The 21589-nt window shown below is 44.7% G+C and overlaps 1 protein-coding gene across 2 annotated transcripts in view; it reads right to left on the minus strand.

Annotated features, from left to right (window-relative positions):
• Window positions 1-15684, minus strand: part of RRAS2 (RAS related 2) — a 42292-nt gene extending 26608 nt beyond the window's left edge. The window contains exon 1 of one of the 2 annotated variants that reach the window (XM_038137749.1): window positions 15312-15684. In XM_038137749.1, the coding sequence (XP_037993677.1) occupies window positions 15312-15416 (105 nt within the window). In that variant the 5' untranslated portion in view covers window positions 15417-15684. Of the gene's footprint in view, window positions 1-13090; window positions 14959-15311 lie in introns of those variants that run through there. The other variant, XM_038137748.1, reaches the window with a different exon arrangement.
• Window positions 15685-21589: the final 5905 nt, after the last annotated feature.

A 21589-nucleotide genomic window follows, 5' to 3' on the forward strand; every position in this document is an offset into this window, starting at 1 on the left:
TCTACAGAACGTGAGACCATCAAGAGCATGCAAACCTCCATTGGATCCAGAAACTTTCTGCAATCTTTCCTTGCTCTTCACCTCATATTAAAAAACTCAGGGACACCATCTATGCTGCAGGTACACAAATCCAGACAAGATGGTATCTCTGTAGTATGGAATCCTAAGGCTTAGCAGATCAACAATCAACAGAAAGGAAAGACCTTTGGTTGACAGATCTTGCTCTGTGCACATGCTTCACTTCAGGGAAATGCTCCATCCCAGCTAGAAGAGGACAGGAGCATGATGAGGCAACACACAATACACCTCAGCTCCATTCAGGTAAACAAACCTTTTCTCATCCTTTTGCAAAACTGTGACTTTATGTGATTATCTAAACAGATTTGAGCCCAGTTTTCTGTCACGATTTCCTAAGAGCTAAATCTTTGGAGTCACCCAGGTAGGTCCACACAAACCTTCAAAAACAACTCTTCAAACAAATTGCACTTGAAGAGAATAAATTCTTCTCTCCCTCTTCTGCTACTCCTGTTCTGAATAAAACAATCTAGTATTTTAGCAGGCTTTCAAGATTTAAGGGAAAATAAGCAAGGCACACCACTAAAAATGTAAAGAATTTATTTTTCTCCTACAGCATATTCACACTGACCCGTTTATCATGACCACTTCACAAACACTGGCAGGCTTTGGGATTTTTAGAGTGTTGAAGGTGTGAACTTAAAAACTAAGTGTTCAAATTGAGATGCTTCAGTTCAGTAACAGCATATAGTCAAGATCCACTCCGGGGGTTTCCAGCAAGGTGATTTCCCTTCTGCCCCGTGTGCACTCATTCTTACAGAGAATTTACATAAATTCTCAAATAAACTTGTTTTCTAAACTTACAAGCCAGCCTGCACAGGGCAGCCAGACCACATGATTTTTACTTCATTTGCATTAGAAGATACAGGCTGACTTCTCTATACATTATTCTTTTACAATTATCAGTTGAGGAGAAAAGCATTATTATCTGGAAAACAGAGGTGCACATCCGATGAATACAGCTCATGAAAAGCATTAGCAAACATATTGTCTAAACTACCTACAAGGATGATCAAAGGGAAGAAGGACAAGGGCTGATGAAAAATAATTTGATCATGCTAGTTGTATTTCTGCACTTCAGATAAGCTGGTTCCACTAGCAGCTGCTATCTCTCCCTCTGATTTTATGATGACTAACTTGTAACAGATCTTCAGTGAAGTAAGCTACCTTCTTCAGGACAGACACTGTAAACAGCCACTGCCACAAAACTCTAATTTGTTTACTACTAAAAGATTTTGCCTCTGAAAACCATGTTAGGCCACTATTCTTTAGGCATATAGCAAGCTGAGAAAAGAGGGTACTTTTATGGTTTCCACAAACAGCACAGAAAGTATTCGATTTCTCTACAGTCTAGGACCAACTTACGAGGCAGATCCTTTTTGTTTATCATCTCAACATGCCAAATGATACTTACACGCCATAATCAGCCCCACAATGTTAGTTTACAGTCTTTCAACTTGATAGGTCCTATAAGACTTTCCAGGAGGGGAGGAGCCACTACTCCTGAAATGTAACTCTTTGCTGCTGTCACTTGCTTTTTAGTCCTCTCCAAAGCAATCCCTCCATTCCTCAATTTATTTCTGGAGGCCATGATCCTGCAGAGGGTGATTCCAGAGTGCAGAAGGGACAGCACAATAAAGCCTTGCTACCCCATGCAAAGAAAGAAGGCAACCCAAGAGCTTCTGTAGCATGAAATGCAGCAATTCTAAAATGCACAAACAAAAACATTAGAAACAAACAAAATTCAAGTTGTTTTCTCTGTAAGCAAGTTCACACTGACAGGAAATGAGTAGCTAACAACAAGTAAGTTACCCAAGCCCAGTTCAGAACGAGTACAGAAGTAAGGGACTCATAGCAAACCAGCCAGACTCACTACATGTGTGCTTTTACTAACTTCAACCTCTGCTAACCTGCTACTAACAGGTTAACAGCACGTGAAAAAGTGGCTTTGCCTTTCATCTAGTAGGGGGGACAGCTTAAAACATGCTGCCCTGGAGACAAGAACATACTCCATCACCTAAAGCCACTTGTTTTCATTAAGAAATTGATCTACAGAGCAACATCTGAATTCAAATTGCCACATGCAACATTCTCTCCTGGTCTGACAGGCACACATAATGAAGTATCATGTCAAATAAGTAGAGAGCATCATTATTTGATGGCTTTCTCGAGCAAAGAACTCCTGCAAATATTTCATTTAAAGGTATAAAGAGGCAGCAGTACAGCAAATGCCATCTAAAAATGTGTGAGCAGTATGCAAAGACCTTCAATTTGTTTACTTACAGAAAGCAGCTTTAGAATGCACTGGGTTTGATCAGAGGGGGGTTTTTTCTTGGTTTTTTTTTTAAACCCTACTGTTATTTCCGCTCCTATATTCTACCAAGCCGAGATCTTGTGGTTAAGGCATTCAGTGAAGAGAAAACAGAGCGTGGAATGCACAAGCAGACAGCCTTCTGCACCAAAAACCACAGGAAAGCACATTAGTTTCTCTCAATTTTTTATAGATTAGAAACAGGTTTTTCAACTTCATCACACTCAGAATAATGGACTATTCAGATTTCCAGTAATCGTAGGTGAAGCCTCCAGACAGGCAGTCCAGAAACCCTTCAGGAGACCTTATCTTCTTGTTGCTTAACCTGGATGTAGCAGAGTGTGAACGTCCCTCTGATCACAGCATTAGCACCACACAGCTCTGCCAGCGTTTAACAGGCTGCAAAGCTGATGTTATTTACAAAGACAGGCTGGATGCTACCAATTAAAGGCAAGTAGTTTCTCTTTTGAGCTTTCTTCCAGCATTAGAAAGTATTTTAATTTAAGTCATAAGTCTTAGAAGACTCATTTCCTGTGCATGTGTTAAACTCAACCTTTCAGAATGACCAGAACTCAAAGCTGCCTGGAGGGACCGTATGTGTTACAAACATGTGGGACAGAATCAAAGCCCACTAATGCATTACTGTTTTGTATATACATACATATATATAAATATATATGTGTGTATTTTATATCTATTTGTTGGGGTTTGGGTTCTTTTTAACCAGGAAAGCAGAGTTATAACAAAGACCTCTTCAAGTAAGTTTTGGCACTGACAGTCTACATGCTTCAGGTTTAGGAAATGACCGTCAGATCCTGAAGACATAAAAACAAATCTGGGGAAATCTTCCTGGGAATGGCAGTGGCAGCCATTCATCTGCAGCAGCTCACACTTCAAAGCACAGCCTGGAAGCTGACAAAAGTCAGTGCTCCAACTTGGAGATGTTTAGTCAGCAGTAAACAGAACATGGGGTTTTGTCCAGGAGAATCAAGCAGCATGAGTCCCTTTCCGTGTATCTATCATGTGTTTTCTGGACTGAGGAGAGACAATCCATTCAAGGAAGAAGTTACAAAGAGATGATAAATAACCAGGTGAATAGTGCTAGGCAGTCACAGTAGCAGCCCATAACTCCTAGCACAGGGGAAAAGCTGAGATACTTTTAAATTTCTCACGCTACTCAACTGGCATGGGATTAACTCAAGTACAAAACAGCTACCTAAAGTACACGAGCTGCAGGGAATTTTTTAAAGTTTGAACATAAGCTGTTAGAAAACCCAGCCTCAATTATCTAGTCTGAAGCAAAAGGCTGCAGTTTAAATTATTCATCTTCTGAAATCACCCTGAACAAATTCTTCCAGATCACCACCTTCCCTCATGCAGGCAGGCATCCAGTATCTTTTTCAGGAGATCAGCTCAAGAGATGCAGGGCTTTTGTTTATTTTCTTCAGAGTATTTGTAAACTGAAGAAATGCACAGAAGATAGAATTTCAAGGTTTGAGATTTTTTTTGTAGTTTAAGAGCTAAAATTGCACCTTGAGCAAAATCCCCAATTCAATTGGATTTTAAAACCTCAGGTCACAATTTCAACAGACACCAGATCAGCAGAGACTCAATTATTTTCAAAATCTGCTCTAAGTGAACAATTTTATTATCAGTTGCCTTTTTTGGGAGAAAACCTCTGGCGTGTCAGTTGAAATATTCAAGCCCTCCCACAAAACAAGTCAAAGCAGCTAAGGAGGAGGGGAAGCCACTATTAAATATGTGTGGAATGTAACCTACTGGGCAGAAGGCAGATAATGGGACAAGGAAGTCGACTACTTCAGATCTGAGGCTCTTTACCCACCAACAGAGGCACTGGGCAATTTCAAATGTACAAATGATAGTGAATTTTGTCAACTTTTGTAGGATATACATGACTAAGAATAGTTTAACAGAAAAAAAAATTTGTCAAATGTGCCAGTTACCTGATAGACACTATATCCATTGTAATGGGTGCAAAAACTTCTAGACAGCTAAAGGAAAACATGTCTTTAGCTACTTCAAAAGCTGAACTTTCAAGTGTTTTTTTTTAAATTCAAAGAAGTTGAGATGTCGGCAGCAATATATTTGGGTGTATTGCTCCAGCAAGATAGAAACAAAGCAGAAACTCTGCGTGAGACAAAACATTTTCTATAGTTAGTAGATTTAGGTCAGAGATACAGGAATTCAGAAATGCCTCAGGTTTTAAACATCCTTGATGAAAGTGAAGCACTCTGTTTAAAATGTCTCCTTGCACTAAGTAATGTTCTCAGGACAGATCAAAGAGCAAATCCACTGCCAGGCAGTCTCAGATGTGCAGGCTCCCATAGCAGCTGGATCAGCCAGAAGACCACACCTCAAAAACTGAAGAGCTGCCTTGACACTACAAGCTGAACCTGAAGGAAACCAAACCTCTTGCTCCATCAGCTGCTCTGACACAGTCTGACCTCCGAGAGCCTTCAGCCGAACAGCCTCTTTTCTGAGAGCAGGACTCGCTCATCAGGATTACACACAGGGGGCATTTCACAACTCTCCTTGTGCCCTCTGCAAGGGGAACAAGCAGCCCATGTGTCAGCCTGCCCCCCGGAACGGGCCAGCTTCCCCCCATTGCACAAGGCTGCAGCCAGTTGTAGCCACATCATCTTCTGCGGTTCATCTGCTGCAGAAGCAGCTCCTGTCCCACCCACCCTGCCTGCAACAGGGTCAAACCATGGCTCTGCTGGTCCCCAGGAGTACAGAGAATTCTTCCAATTCTACCTGGATGTTTGTGAGACTTCCTACAGCATCACCCCGGGGCTGACACGGTATGACAGAGCAAGTTACAAAGTACATAATTGCTAGAAGCAGGAGCATCTTAAATTACATTACAGCAGAAGGCCTGGTTTTCATGTAAAATTTAATGCTAAAATCATGCTCAAGAAGTTACAGTGAGCAGCCTGATTCCCTTCTGATAATTTCTTGATGAAATTATCCAGAGAATTAAACCTCCTCTATTCCAGGTATGGCATGCAGCTTAGACATGCAGTTATTGCAGCAATCAAACCAGACAAGAGCTTCAAGGTTTAGCACTCCTTCAGTTGGTAGTATCACTTGCTCAACATAAAATAATATTGTCCCAACAGCTAGAGAAGTAGTTAAACCGACTCAAAAGAGCTGGAAGCACAAGCCTCCAAACCAAAGCTAAGTAGACAAGAGCACTGTGGCATGGTGACAACCTGCTAAGAGCCAGCAATAAAAGCAGCAGGGCAAGACATTCAAAGTGGTTGGTCCACTGGATGCCACAGACAGAACAATTTATTTCCAGAAACAAAAAAATCCCCACCACAAACATCCCTCTTAAGGCCCCTACAGAGACAGAAAGAAGACTATCTCCACAGTCTAAAAGTTCTCCTTTAAATACTCTTCGATGGTAAGATAAGGCACAGGTGGTTAACTTTGCTGATGTGTTAAGAAGGATCTTTGCCTCACAGGTCCACTTTCAAATTGGAGGGTCTGGAAAATGTTTTTCATGGCATACACCAATCAGAAAAAAGCTTCAGAATTTGCTGCAACACTGCAGGAGTGCTGCTGAGCACAGCAGGATATCACCTCCATCCATGATATTTTGAGAATTCCCATCAGGATGCAAACCTGCTTCAGAAGGAAGGGGAACATCAGTTTAAGGAAAATCAAAGTATGGGAAATCAAAGTGATACAGCACATATGGGTGCACCTTGGAAATCTCTCAGGACACAGCCAAGATTCAGGTAACAGTCTGGGGTCTGAGAGGAGGCAGGAGAATAGGATGCAAAAGCAAAGATGCTGTGTTTCTGGAGGACTTCAAACACAAGCTGCTAGGAAAAAAATCCTAAGCAGCAACTGAAATTGCAAGGCAAAGTTAAAATATACTCATTATTGCATTCTCAGTAATACTGGGTCATGCAAAGCCAGAATCCATTTAAATTCATCACCATTACTTTATTGGGTTTTGCTAATGAAGGCTTGTTAGTGTGAGCTAGTAGAGGAAAACACTGCATGCTTCTTTAGTAGAGCTGGCAGCACATATACAAATATATTAGAGACAGGTACTTTTAACATGATCATAAAGCACCTTCTTAAAAGGAGGGAGAAACACAGAAACATTATGAACACACAGTTAAGTAACTGCCTACCTTAAGCAGTGCATATTACTGTAATCCCACTTATTTTCCCTGCATAGAACAAGTCTAAGAACAGAAGAAATTTAGTAGATCATTTTTCTACCCAAAGATGCCAGATTTTTCACACAGATTTATCACTGGCATGCTACCATTTCATGGTCTACTTACCACATATGAAGCAAAACACTCAGATTTGCTTGAAGGTTTATAGATTTATGTCTGCTTAAATGAGGAATACTGAAGATGCTCTGCAATATGAGCTAAGCTGTTAGTTTTGTCAGGAAAACTCAAAATGGTAACGAGAGTGATTTTAAAATTTCTTTTCCTAGCAAATATAACTGGTGACTCAACATACTATATCACTACATTTACAGAATATTCTGAACAGGACTGGAAGAATAATTTGCTGGTAAGTTGTGTGGAAGCTCAAGGTAATTTTCTGGCTTAGAAGACTTGAGGAAAGTGACATGTTTGATAGTTATTAATGTGTGTACCCACAGCTAATCTGCTGAGAAATAACGCTTCTCGTAAGTCCCCTGAATAAAGATCTTTGTGGAGTACTTTGCTTGTGAGGGTTACACCAATTTTTTTCTTCAACTGCACCATTTTTACGTGTCAGTGCTAACATCTAGTTAATCATTAAAGCACGCAGGTCTCAGCAGCCAGCACTTTATGCTATCTTTAATAGTGCCCTTCTGCATACATTCCTATCGCCTGAACTCACTCCTATCTGGATTCACCGAAAACTACACTTCACTTTCTGCTCACAACTGAGAAGCTGGTGCAGGCCTGGCTAAATGAGCTCGACTGCCAGATGAAGTTGTTTGCAGAGCTGCACAGTGAACCAGACAGGGTAACTGATCCTGGGTAAAAACATTCCCTGGTTATTTTTAACTCCCATGGCTTGCGGAGTTTCGGTGCACTGGAGGGAGTAAATAGCTATAATGGCAAACTGCTGTGGCAGCAAGGGGACCTTCTGAACATTTTTCCTTACTTGTAGTACTAGCTTCTCAAATTAAACTTTCAGTTATAGCAAAGCCCTGTTTCTTCAGGCTTGAAGAACAAAAACACTTCCCCAGCCTTGTGCCTCCCCACTGTCAGTCCCTTCTAAAAAGCAAACCATCAACTTGCCCTCACTCTCAAGGCTCTCCAGTTCACCATCTGCACCAGCACAGCCCTCGTGGTCACACATGCAGCCCTCACTTGCCAACTGCAGTCCTGGGGAGCTCCACACAAGCCTCTTCCAGAGGCATCTTCTCCTCTTTAGTCCTTCGTGAGATTTAGCATGAGCACATTTGAGTGTTACAAAGATTCACCATGAACTCCATCATCCAACAGGATCTCCCTCTGTAAGCAGAGTGTATGGCATTTCCCCGTGCAACCAGAGCAGCGCACACAGTCCTCCTCAGCTGCCCTCACTCAGTCAGGTTGGAGGCTCTGCACAAACCCAAGTTCTCCAGCCTTTCCCATTCCAGCAGCAAATCAGAATCCCCAACCTTGCTGCAACAACAGCCCTTGCACACAATGCTTGATCAGTCTCAAGATCAAGCACTTCAAACGTGAATACGTGACCTTCTTCAGCTTAACCAAGAACAGTCCAGGCACAGCAATCCAGCCAACCCTCTTAAAAACAACCTAGTGAAAGCAAGCAATCTACAAAGAAGTAATTTCAACCTCACCAGAGTCCCATCCAGAAGCACCACTGTGTATCATGAGCTTCACACACTGGGATGAGACCAGCTTAAGTATACGCATGGTGAAAAAAAGTAAGAAAAGGCAAAGCAAACATATGGAGCAAACATCCCTTGTCTGCTATCTACTTTAAGTAATTAAGTTATAAAGAGAGGAAAGAAATATTTTCTTTTGTGTTACCTGCTCCCATTACGTGCCCTACAGGCTATCCCAAACCCAAGCTGCAATCTCACTTGAGCCATAAGACACAGCATACAAAATAGCAAAGAAAAGATAAAAAAGAGACAAGAAAAAAAGTTGTTCACAGTCACACAGCGTGTCTTCATGAAGAAGGATACAGTGCCAAGTGAACAGAAAGGGTCTCACTCACTACCCAGACAGAAATAATTCACTTGGGATCTAACTAGAAATTTGTAGTAGCAGGCTACCACTGCTGTCTCTCAGAATTTCAAAACAGAACCCCAACAACTTTGTACGACTTTGTACTTGGAGGCCAACATCACCTCAGTGCATTATTTACAATTAAACTTTTCAATCTGGTTCCCTCCTACTCCTCCCAGTAAGAGTTTGTCTTGGTTGTTCAAAGTTACATCCAGGAATCTTTAGATGTGTCCTATGCAGAGCAACAAATTTTAAAAAAAATTAAAAGTACCAATTACAGGCATGATTTCTGTTTTAATGTCGGTTTTACATACTTCTTGAACTAGAACAAGAAGTGGTACATTTTTCTGGTTCCATTTTCCTTCAACAGTGCCTTTTGACCATAACTGAAGACAAGGCTACCAAACCGGTGCAGTTAAGCCACCTGAATTGTTGGAACAAAGGGAGAAGTTCTCTGCTTGTGTCACACCGGTCTAGACCTGTAGACTGACTAATTTGGGAAGGTCTGCAGCAAACCCAGCTCCCTACCAGCCAGCCAGAAGTCTGCTACATTCCACTTCACGAAGCTGGTATTTATCTTTGGACACTTCAAGGAGGTCAGTCACAGCGTTTGCAGTGCCGGGAATGCTTTCAGTAAGTGCGAACAGGTTGCACAAGGTATACAAACATAAGCCATTCAGGCCCTTCCAAACTCTTGGAATATATGAGCCCTACTTATAAGAGCCACCCTCCACCACCACTACTGAGCACTGGAATTCAGAGCTCCAGCCAAAACCAGAGGCAGGAGCCTCTCCCTCCAGTACGGGAAGGAGGCTCAGGGCTAGAGGCCAGCAGCTGCCTATTCATCCCTGGCAGTGCAAAGGGCATGCCAGGCAGAGATCTGGGAAACCGTGCCAGGACTCCTTGTGCAAGTGGCAGTAGAAGACGACCTGATAACCAAAAGGTACGTCAATATTTACTCGCTATACAAGCAACCGCTGCTAGGAGCTAGCGCACAGAAAGGTGCTCTCGGACTGCCACGTGGGTTAAGTTATCCCAAAGGAATGTCACTTTGGAAAAAAATTTGTAAATCACTCAAAACCAGAATGGTGAGTATCTCAAAACTTAAGCACTGCTCCAAGTTTATGGCAGCTTTTGAACCCAGCTCAGCTCTACCCTGTGTGTGCAGTAGCACGAGGCACGAGCGCCAGATAACAGGATTCATTATGTCACTGCTGGCTATACTGGAACCCTCACAGGCAGCCTGAGGTTTGCTTCTTGCCTGCAAGGCAAGCCTGAAGTCACCTACTACATTCCCAGGCTGTAGATCTGTAACCAGAGCGAGCCCAGGCTTTTGCTTGGTAGCAGTGCTGCAGGAAGCAAGGAGCCGAGCGGTTCAAGTTTCACAAGAGGGGCAGACGAGCAGCCCTTATTATTCCAGGTGACTGCATCACAAGTCCTTTGTTTTGATTAGGATTTTTATTTCCCACCTTTAACCTCAACAGATGTCGACAATCAGTTGCTCCTGAACTGTATTTTGTCACCTTGAGTTACTGTAAGGAGGCCCCAGGCTTTATCTCAGTGTGAGCATACCAGTCCCAGAGTAGCCCTGCGTGAATCTGCAGCCTGGAATCCGTGGCATCCTGTCCCTTTAATTTGCCTGCACGCTTACTCCAAGAGCATTTTTTGACAGTCACCGAGGGTTAGTCAGAATACCCAGAAACTGTGGAGGGATTTGCACATCCCAAGTCCAGCACAGGGAAATGGGGCACCAAGACATCAGGGTCTGTCAAACACCCAGCACGCTGGCTCCAACACCAGCTGCACGCTCAGTTGTTGCTTTTCAATCTACTTTACTACTCTATTTTGGAGCTTGGAATTCATATGTAGAGCATAAAATTCAGAACAAGCCGTTTTGTTGCCCAACAGCTATTTCAGAGATAAAAGACACTTTGAGATAACCCACCTTTGGATTTATTGCTAGTTAATGGGAACAGTCCTGTGAAAGTAGCAGCTTGGAAAAGGAAAGGAAGAAAGGGGGAAAAAAAAGCCTGAACAACTGCTCACTCATCCATCTGCAAGTCATACGCCTGCTTTCAAGCAAAGTGTCTGATATTAAAATTCAAGAGTCAAAAATCTACATCCCACTCACTTTACTCAATAGTGAGTGGAACAGTAAGCTCAGCTCCATTCAGAATTTGTTACAGGCACTTTAAGGGCAGTAGGAAAAGTATTTTCTTTTACAAACTTGGCAGTAAGATTTGAGCTTGTAAATACAGCATGAAATCAGTAAACAAATAAAAAAAGCCCCAAACACTGGAGCCCTACACAGATTTTGTATCGTGTGCTTTAGCAATTTCAAAAATGTTCATGCCTTACCACAGGTAAGCTGACTGACAAACTAAGCTCACCTCAGCCACACTGAACTACATCCATTCAATATCATCTCAGGGATCTAGTGACATTTATTAACTGATGCATTCATACAAGTCACCGAAGCCTACTCAGTATTCAAAACTATACATGTCATTGTCACAAAACCAAAGCCACCATTTTACAAAGAGGAAAAACCACCAGGACAAATAAACTTATCAATTCTGATAGAAAACAGACAGTATTTTTCACAGCAGACTTGAGAGAATAAAATATTAGTGGCTTTCTTGCTGCATACTACTAAAACTAGCTATATATTGTTCAATTTCACACAAAAAAAAAAGGCATGAAGTAAATGGCAACTGCAGGATAAAAAAAAAAAATCAGAGGGTGATTAGGTAGTTGCTAGGCTGTATTCCCTTTGAGCAAGGAAACCTGAATATTACAAAGGGCTGAGTTACAAGGGAATGTGGGGCATTTTGTGACAGACCTCTGCATGACAGCTGGAGAAAAGCTATTGTGGCAACAGCTGTGTGCTCTGCACAGCTCATACTCCCAAATACCTCAGCCTGCTAAGAGGCCAGTTAACTGGCTGCAATGCATTTTAAAAGTTTTCTGCCTCTTGGGATGTGAGCATGATGGATTATTTGTGTATGTTTTCAATAACAGAAGGAATGCTTAGTTCTACCACTTAGCCTTTTACAAAATGCTGTGGTGTAATGCTGAACTATCATTCACTGCTGCTTTCCTAGAGTTTATAGCTGCAACATCCCATTAACTCTCCTCCACAATTAAAACATCTTCACTTCCTGTCTTACCAGTGCACAGGCTCGACAGCAGTAAATTCATCTATCATATCCTGATTTAAAGGAAATGATCTGATATTTCCAGGATGAAATCCTGGCCCACCGACAGCAATATTGAGCTGTGTGCACCTCCCTAGAGGAAGAATTTTGAGGAACACGCTGCTCATTAACCACTGAAAGCTTTGATCTGCTAATTTGTACTCTAACACTACTCCAAGGTGTCAGGTGAATGTCTGAGAGGTGAGCCCAGGCAGTTATACACAAGTGACCATTACACCTCACTCACTCCTGCACTGCCCTAATTAGCACAGTGAGGCTGAACTCAGGACAACAGAGAGTTTCCATTGTATGGGATGGGTTTGCTCACTCCTTTACAAACACGTTGCTGTTTCAGGCCAGCCTGAGGCACAACAATCAGCAGGAACTGGTACTCTCACACAGGACAGCAAGCTGAGGAGCACTCTGCACTGCCATAACCACAGCCACTGCTGCTCCTGCAGGAATGAATGCTCTCTGCTTTCCCAACGTCATCTAAACAAGGCAGGGAAGGATGAGCTGTGCAGCCATCCCAGAAAGCTGGCAAAAGAAAGAAGATTAACTGGTTCTTCTTACATCCTCACTTTCTCATGTTTCCCTTTGCTTTATCTGAAATCAAGGAAGAGTTTTCCCATTTTCGAGTATGAATCCCCTGTTGTCTTTCAAAGATATGAGGTACATTGCAGCCATCCTATCACCACAAAAGTCTGATTTACTGGAAAACAATCAGCACCGAAGTAAAAGCTGCACTTGAGTACTGATTTACTGAAAATTAAAAAGGAAAGCAATACCAAGTGCAGAAATATTTGCTAGTAGTAAGAAGGAAAAAGCTTTCCTTTTTAAGCTTCAGGTGGTGACAGCCTTATTTTAAACACAAGCAATAAAGAAGCAAAAAAGAATTTAAATCCTCCACTGACATCAGGATCTGTCATGCAGCAAAAGCTAGTACTGATCCACGTTTTAGTGAAGGCCACTACACGTTTGTCACTTAATCCTAAGAAATTCCAAAAATGAAGCACGTGACTTGCTCGTAATCAATTTTAAAACAACTTGGAGCAGTTTCTGTGCAGCCTTAAAAGACAAACAACGTATTTGGCAATACACTTGCCGCACAGAAACTACCCAGGTGCCTGCATGGCAAAGCACACTCTTGATAACATCACAGTTTTAAGAGCTCAGGAAGACGCTCTAGGATATAAATAGTACAGCAAGCCTCATCTCTTATTGTCCAAAACCACACAGCAAGCACAGAAACAACACAAAACTCTTCTCTAAGGTACCTGAAGTACTGCCCAGGTCTTTATTTCCCAGCTATTTTTCTTCAGTTTTGTTTTGGGTTGTTTGGGTTTTTTTCAAGGCTGAATTTTCTGCTAAACTTCACTTTGCAGTGGCAAGATTTTATCTCAGGATAAAGCTGCGGAGAGGGCAAGAAGATGGAGATAACTTAATGCAAACTGACAATAAGTTGTTTTGAAGAATTTACCCTCAATGTGTCAGCTTAACACCACAGTGCTGCTCTCTCAAAGTGAACTATTTATTTTTCTGCTGTTAATTTGAAAAGATCCTTATACGTGGCAAAACAGACACGGGTTCTTCTTTTGCTGAAAGACAAGTGTCAGTCATAGCACTTCGCCCAAGATTTATTTTTATAGTTAATATAAGCTCAAACTATCGGGTTAAAGAATTAATTTCAACAAGTACTCAAATACTGAAGGTATCCAGTACTCAGCAGAACCTTACTGCTCTTAAAAAAGATGGCTATACAAAGGCATCAAGTGTGAACTCCCCTTTTTTCCTCCTTACATCTTTAGTATAAATTACAGCTTTTTTCTTGCTAAGGTAAAGTTATCCCAAAGCCCTCAATGCTGCCACAGAATCCAGAAATCCCTTCAGCAACATTTCCCAAGACAGCAGCATCTCAGAGCTGAAGCCATATCCAGCTGCACACATGACTGCCACAGCGAGACACAGGCAACACCACCTACAGCAGCAGTGAACGGCACCCTCAACCAGCTGCAGAAAACGCAGGGTTTAATTATCTCCATACGCAAGCAATGAGGAATTCAATCCACACGCTGAGAGCACTGCAGTTATTCCAGCCCCATCACCTTCGAGCACACCAACCAGCCAGTATTTTACTAGAAACTGACCAGCCATCTACACGTCTGACAAAAGACACCTGTGTAATACACTTCAAAAAACACCGTTCAAACTGAACTAGTTCCAAAGAACTGTTTCTCCCAAAGGGTTCCCTCTTTTAATGCTCCGTACAACACTGGATCTTATCAGCATTCCGCTATCCAGTACTTACCCAAAAAACACAAAGTAATGTTTTCTATGTAGCTACTTAGTCTATGCTGCAGAGCTTAAATTCTTAACAGAGCAGTTGAGCTAATGAACACACGCATGCATATGTGAATTAAAAAAACGACTGAAATAAAGAAACGCTCTATTTGCTATCAGATTACCCAATACCTATTTTGTTCTAACAAAATATTAGTGGAGAACATCATCACCCCAACATTAAAAGACAAGTCTGCCGCGCTGTCAAGCAGCCCGTCTTACTGGTAGGTAGAGCATTACCGGCTCTCCACAGCGGAATAAAAGAAAACAAACAAGAAGCCATGCTCTCCAGATTTGCTGTTCTGCCGTCAGCAACAGCAGCAAGCAGAACGCAAGTAGTTGTCTCCTCCTACTACCATAAACAGAGGTAGAAATGCTAACAGCAACAGGGCAGGGGATGAAAATAAGTAAAGGAGGTACGGCTGAATTCGTGGCGAAACACTGAAAAGGGATCTCCCTCGTAACACGGACACGCGCCCTTTGTATCGCCTATTTTGGCGTGGTTTTCACCGAAAACCAATAGACGAAAAAGTTCAATTGTCTACAAGTTGCGGGATGAACAGCAGGCGCTCCGAGGGGCGGTGGGCGCTGGCTGGTCCCAGCTCGCACGGCGTGCCCCGCCGCAAACACCCCTCCTTCTCGGGGGGAGCCGTGGGAGCTTCCTGGCCCCTTGCCGGGCCAGCACAAGATGCTCAGCCCGGGGCAGCTATTTCGGAGCCGGACGCCGAGTGTCACCGCTCCCCGGCCGCGGCCGCCGACCGCGCCTGCCGCTTCCCGGGCGGAGCGCGGGGCCGGACCCCGCCCGCGACACCGAAGCCGCCGGTCCCAAGCGCCGCGGCGCCCCGGAGCCCAGCACGCCCGGCCGGCGAACCCCACCCGGCGGCGGCGCCCGGCGGGCCGGGGGCGGCGGCCGCCTCGTCCCGCCCTCCAGAACCTTCCCGGGGGCTCGCACCAGCCCGACCGCCGCCGCCCCGAGCCCCTCAAGGTCACGCCGCCGCCTCCCCGCCCCGGGCTTCCCGCTGCCCCGCCGGCAGCATCCCACGGCGCCGCCGGGAGCTGCCGCCCGCCGCGCCGGCTCCGGCCCCGGCCCCCCCGCGCCGGGCAGCGCCCAGGCCCCGGCGGGCGGAGCGCTTCCCCCCGGGCGCCGCGGCCCCTCACCTGGATGAACTGGATGGTGAGCGCCGACTTGCCCACGCCGCCGCCGCCCACCACCACCAGCCGGTACTTCTCCTGCCCCGGGCCGTCCCTGCAGCCCGCGGCCATGGGGGAGCCGAGCGGGGCGATCGCGGCAGCGCCGCCGCGGGGTCCGACGCCTGCCTCTCTCTCTCGCCGGCGCTCTCCTCCCGCTCCTCCTCGTGCCGCCGGGGCTGAGCAGCCGCAGGCCCCGCCGCGCCGAGCGCCGCCGGCAGCAGCAGCAACAGCAGCAGCGCCCGCCCCGCCGTGCGGTGAGGCAGCGCCGAGCGGAGCGAGCAGCACCGCCCGCCCCCGCAGCCAGGGCGCCGCGGCACTAATGGCCGCCGGGGGCGGGGCCCGCGCTCCGCCATGCTAATGAGGGGGCGGTGCCTCTCTTATCTGCATGCTAATGAGGGTGGGATATGCGCGGGGGGGCGGGGCCGGCGGGGAGCCGCCGTACACACGGCCGCGGGGGGCGGGGCCCGCTGGTCGCCATGCTAATGAGCTCTTGCGTATGCATGAGGGCTGCCCGCCCCGCGTTTGTGTCGCGCGGGGGTGGTGGCCCCGGTGTCCCCGCGCCCCCCCCCGCAGACCGCGCACCGCGGAGCTAATTAGCCATGTCCCCACGGGCTTTGGTGGGGCGCCCGTCTGAGTGCCTCATCAACATTAATGAGGCTCTGGATGCCCGCGGGATGGGAGGGAGGTGCTGGTGACCCTTGGTGCAGACGCAGAGCCGAGGCGCGGAGAGGTTTCAAGCCAAAGCGTCGCTGGTGTCGCTTCCCACCAAGAAGGGAAAATGGGGAAAAGTCGTAGCGGCTGAAGCCCTTCGCCACTCTTCATCAGGTTTCCTTGGGAGCATGGGTTTCTCACTCATTTAAGCCATTCAGATCAAGGCCACCCTCTCCTCCAAGTGTCACCCGCCTCTGGATGTCACAGCCCCGTATTCATCCCTCTCTGTACCTGGTCAGAGCACTCTGGTTTCAGTGCGTGGTGAATTCACCCTTTGCATCTCCACCGCCTCTTCTGGGGCCAGGCTGCTGCGATCTTCCAGGGCTGTCCTTCCCCTTTGGGTAACATCTTACTGCCCAGGCTGTTTCTGCACACCCAACATTCGGCAGATGGTCATAATACAACGAAGCAGAAGTTTTGCTTTTCAGGGAATTTTCAGGGAATTCCTTCCTCGCTTCCTCTCCCCTTTTTGTGAAGATATAAAGCAACGACCCTATGAATGTCTAATCTTGCACGCCTGTACACACGTGCATACTTTTGCCGACACAGAGCTGTTATCATGTTCCTGAATGGCAAAACCACCTCAGCAAGGTGGACACGCTCCTCCTCCCTACAAACAAAACTCCAGAAGTAGTGGCCACGCATGGAATCCTCGCTGAAGAGACCTGCCCTGTTCAACACTGGAGCTGTGTGGGGAGGCAGGAACAGCAATCCATGCAGCCTCCCGCTTTTTTTACCCAAGAAACCCAGATTTTCAATGCTCAACACACATTTCAGCTCTGCACAAAATGATGGGAGGATCCCAGAGGCGGGAGGGAGCCTCCTTCCCTCCACAGACCCAGGACAGCACTGACTGCTCCATGTAGTGACTAACAGAGATCCACAGAGAAATTACAGCTCTTAGAGCTAATTAGGAGCTAACATGATATCATTTATACACATGGGGGCAAATCCATGCTGTAGCCTAATCTTAATTCCACTATTGCCCAATTGGTCGTGCTGAGCTTTGCAATCCTTCGACTGAATTCCTCTGCTTGAGACCTCAAAACTTTGAAACCAAGAGCATCCTTCAACACCCATTCCGTCTAGGGGGAGAAGAGTGTCAGACACACAGGAAACAAACTGCTACTTTGTGAGTTAATGGTGTAAGTGTATGGGAAGGAGATACTTTGTCCCCAGGACTCACAACAGTATTTTGGAAGAGGTATGCCAGAGCTCAGGCTCAGTTGCCTCGGTATTCTCCTGTAGTGATAAGCTGCTTTTTCACATCCGTTTCCTTATTGCCCATGCCAATCAAAAATAAGGAACGACTCAGGCAGGAAGGAATACGTAGCCTAATATTTTCCAGTTTGGAAAAAAGATAAGTGAGAGGGAGATAAAGCAGAGGTCTGTAAATTCCCAAGCAGCATAGGGAAGTTGAACAGAGAAAGCCTCAAAATAGGAGAACTGAGGGACACCCAGCGATAGTAGGAAGAAACAAGTTTAAACAAACAAAAAAGGATACTGTTTTCCACAAACACAATCAATGGCACTGTGGAAATCTCTGCCACAAGGGGCTGTGGAAAATGAAACTGCGTGTGAGTGACAAAAGGTTAGACAAAGTCACAGAGCAGAAAGCAGCAGAAAGCAGCAGAAAGCATCCACTAAGCAGAGAGACCAGGGACTCAGTTTTGACTCAGGAAGCCCCTGAAGCGCTGGCAGCCTGGAGGCAGGTTTGCTGAACAAAGAACCAACCCACTTTCTTCCCACGTGTCCTGGTTCTGGTGTTCTCTCACCTACAAATCAATTACTGGCCACGGCCAGGATCAGGGACCCATGCGAGTATTAATCCAGCAGGATAAGTCTCCTGGTTCTGAATTACATTCTCTAGCCTAAGAAAAATCAAAAGTACAGATTGTGAGGAAGTGAAGCTGCAGCTAATTTATCAACTATTGGGTGTTTTTTAATCAAAATACAGCTACGATCTCACAGTTGGCCATTAGTACAGTAACCACTAAACTCCACTGCCAGGAAGGGCAATGACATGAAAAGCAGGTTTTTAGTGAGTTTTAAGAGCACGCTAATCTCTATGCAAACTATTGGAAAAGGATGTCTGAGTTCTTGGTTCAAAGTTACATAGGAAGCCAAACATTTTTATCATGCCTTATTTTTAGGTTTCAGTTTCATTATACATAATTTGAAACAAATTTAGTAATCTGAAAACAATATAAGTATTGTCACTGATATATCTATCCAGTCTTGTGAATTCTGCAATAAAATCTCGTTCTTGAAATAACACTGACAGATATGACAATGGGTTAAAATAGCACAGTCATCTATTATGATCAAAAGAGTCTATTGCAAAAAAAAAATACTGTTAAATTCTTAGCATTTGTAAATTTTGAAATCTAGTTTTATAAATAGAGTTATATTCTTTCAAAGCACAAAGCAGTGATCACAGAAAAACTGGAGATGGATTGCAACTGATGAACAGCGGTGAGCTTTGTAGTTTTGTCACTGCACCCAAAGATGTCAATAAGAATTGTTTACTCCTTGCTGTATAAATACAGGTAGAGGGAGAGAATATCAAGTATTGAGACAGTCTAGATGCAGGGCAGCCAGGGCAGATCCAGCTCTGGAAGTGCCAGTCTCCACTCCTTGTCTTCCCTCAGGAACAGCCCTTGCTGTGAGCCCTGGTTTCAGAAGACAAGGGGTATACCTGTTAATAAAGACACAGAGATGAGGGAGCTACACACTCCAGGGTTCACTTCAACTAACCTGGGAAAGACCTGGCTGGTGATGCTCTTTACCCAGCAGGGGAAGACAAGAAACTTGGGACTGACAGGAGGCAGCAGGGCAAGATGATGCAAAAAGGGCTTGGAATGCTCCATGCAGCCAGGAAAATAAATTTCGCAGCACCAGCTTTCATACCCCTGGGTATGAAAACTTATACTTTCTTACCTCCCCAGGGTAAGAAATTCATACCCCTGGGTATGAATTTCTTACCCTGGGGAGGTAAGAAATGTGGCATTTCATAACAGAGAGGAAGAACTCGAAATACCAAGAGCTGAGATGATGGAACCACGACCAAAGTTTTGATGAAGCAGCTGGGAAAGAAGGTACAGCTTTTAGAAGCGTTGCATAGAAAGAAGCTGCGTCATTTCAGGTCTAGCCTGAATATGCATATTTAAAAAGAGAAAATCAGGAATGACATCCAGATGGCAAGCTTGAAAGAAAGATCACCATAGTGCTTTATATAATGACAGGGGGGGAAAAAAAGACTTCAGGAAGTGCTTGAGGGAAAGATCCAGAACTTTATTTTACGTTGGCAGCCTGGCAAAGAAGTGGGTTTGGAAGGTTAGAAGACGTGTATGCAGTAAGTGACATATTGAAAGCTGAAAAGTGCTCTGTGAGAACGTAAAAGCTTAATTAGAAGAAAACTTCTCAGGCTTAGCACAGAAAAAAAGTGACAAAAATCTCTGGGACATGAGTCAGAGTGGCAGGTAACTTTAACTCTGAGTTATACCACTGATTTAGGATTATATATGTACCAGGTACTTGTTTATTGACCTTGCTCAAACAGGCCTTAAACATCACCCCTCCTACCGTGTGGATAGTTTCACCTAAAGGACATCCATGTGCTGCAATTCCCACCAAGGACTCCACTACTGACCATAAGATCATTTGAGGAAACTGGCTTTCTCAAAGCCATAAAACACAAAGCTTGGGGAAAAAAGATATAAAAAACTATTTTTTTCCTTGGAATAGAAAAGTAAGACCTAACTCAGAAGAAAACAGCTGATAATTTTTCCTGTCTATGCAAAAATCGTGATCTATTTAATAAGCAATGAGCACCCAGAAACTGGGAGAAAAATAAGTTTCTCCTCAGACACACATATTAGTTTCTAGCTGAGTAAAAAGTAAAACTATTTTCAGCCAAGTAACTACAGCTTTTTATAAATCTTGATCTATTTTCACATCTACCTATTCCAGTAAAGTAGTCTGTAGTAATCACTTCAAAGTGTGTCATTTTCTTTGAGTCTTGAAACTGAACTACAGACAGAAGTCCTAATTTTTTGTTTCTTTGTTTGTTTTTGGGTTTTTTTGCTGTAATGTTTAAGATGGGCTTGTCAATTTTTATCATTATGATTACATTAGCAATTCACATGTGTCTATACCCAGTAATAACTACAGAGAAATAATATCCCACGAGAAAAGAGTAAAATAAACTGTGTAGGAATAGTATTTTTAGACAAGATTGTTTAAGTTCGAGATGCTGTATGCCCTAAGATTTACATAACTGCCTGGAGCAACTAGCATGAGGGGAGATATATGGGTTGTTTTTTTTAGGGAAAGCACCAGCATCATCTCTTTAGTGAGCAGCTCAGGTTCTGCACACCTGGGCATTCAGTCAATCCTCTACCAAACCAAGCAATCCAATCTTGACTGATTTGATATATGTGATTCCAGGCATATTTGGGTAATATGTATTTATCTATTTTTACACATGTATTGATTTATCTATTTATTTAATTATGTTAGTAGGATAAAAAATAGGCAGGAAGGAATTCTAAATTAGTACCTTTTAGACCTTCCTCATAGACTTTAAAAATGAGAAAATGATCCCAAGAGGAAATTTCTCCACAAATCACCTCCAAATTACAGCTTGAAAAAAGACCCTTACTCTGTTGGAAAGGTGTGTGTACCTCTCCTGGTCTCTTTCAAGATGAAGGCAGTAAGTAGGGGTACAAACACTGGCTGTGACACAGAAGTAAGCTCAGAGTAGGTGGCATTCCCTCTGGAGCAGAGTGGCCATGCCCATGTTGCACCATGGAGGTGGTGCCTTCAATCCCTTACACCACAAACCCCTCTCCATCCAGTGTGGTCATGGCTGACCCATCTTCCTCACAGCATGGGACCTGAGGGGAGCATTCCCCAGAGGCTGGTGAACTCCACGCATGCCCTTGGTTGCTGTTTGTACCCCTTGCAGGATCTTCATGGCATCTTCTGAGAGCTGTCTCCAGGCGAGGGAGATCCCAGGGGGGGATTGTGTTACGGTGTCCATTCCTTGGTGGAGACCTGCATCCACCATTCCACCATGCAGGGGCAGGTTGAGGGCTGTCTCTCAGGAAGGGCAGCTGCCGTGCAGCACCACAACTTCCCCCAGGGAGACTGCAGAGCCCTGCAGCTCCTGACTTGCTGCAGAGAACCCCTGGGTGCCAAGTTCAGAGCTCAGAGCTGAGGTCTCGGTGCGCGTCCCTCGTGGCAGCACGTGCCTGTCGTAATACGACACGAAAAGACGACACGGACACTGCTGCTCTCCAGGTGAACAAAAAAGAGGGACCTTTATTTTCTGACTCTAACATTTATAGTTTTCCAAAAGTGACAGTGGATTGGAGGGTGACAGTGCCACCTCTCCAATGACACTGGACAGACTAAGAGTCCATCAATTCTCTCCTCCTCCATGAAAGAATGCAAAACATAAGTTGTTTACAGAACTGTGTGTGAGAAAGTTCGTTACAAGAATGCAAACATCAGAAGGCTTAGCAAAGTCT

The sequence above is a fragment of the Motacilla alba genome, chromosome 5, assembly GCF_015832195.1.
Source record: "Motacilla alba alba isolate MOTALB_02 chromosome 5, Motacilla_alba_V1.0_pri, whole genome shotgun sequence".
In the NCBI taxonomy this organism is placed as follows: Eukaryota; Metazoa; Chordata; class Aves; order Passeriformes; family Motacillidae; genus Motacilla; species Motacilla alba.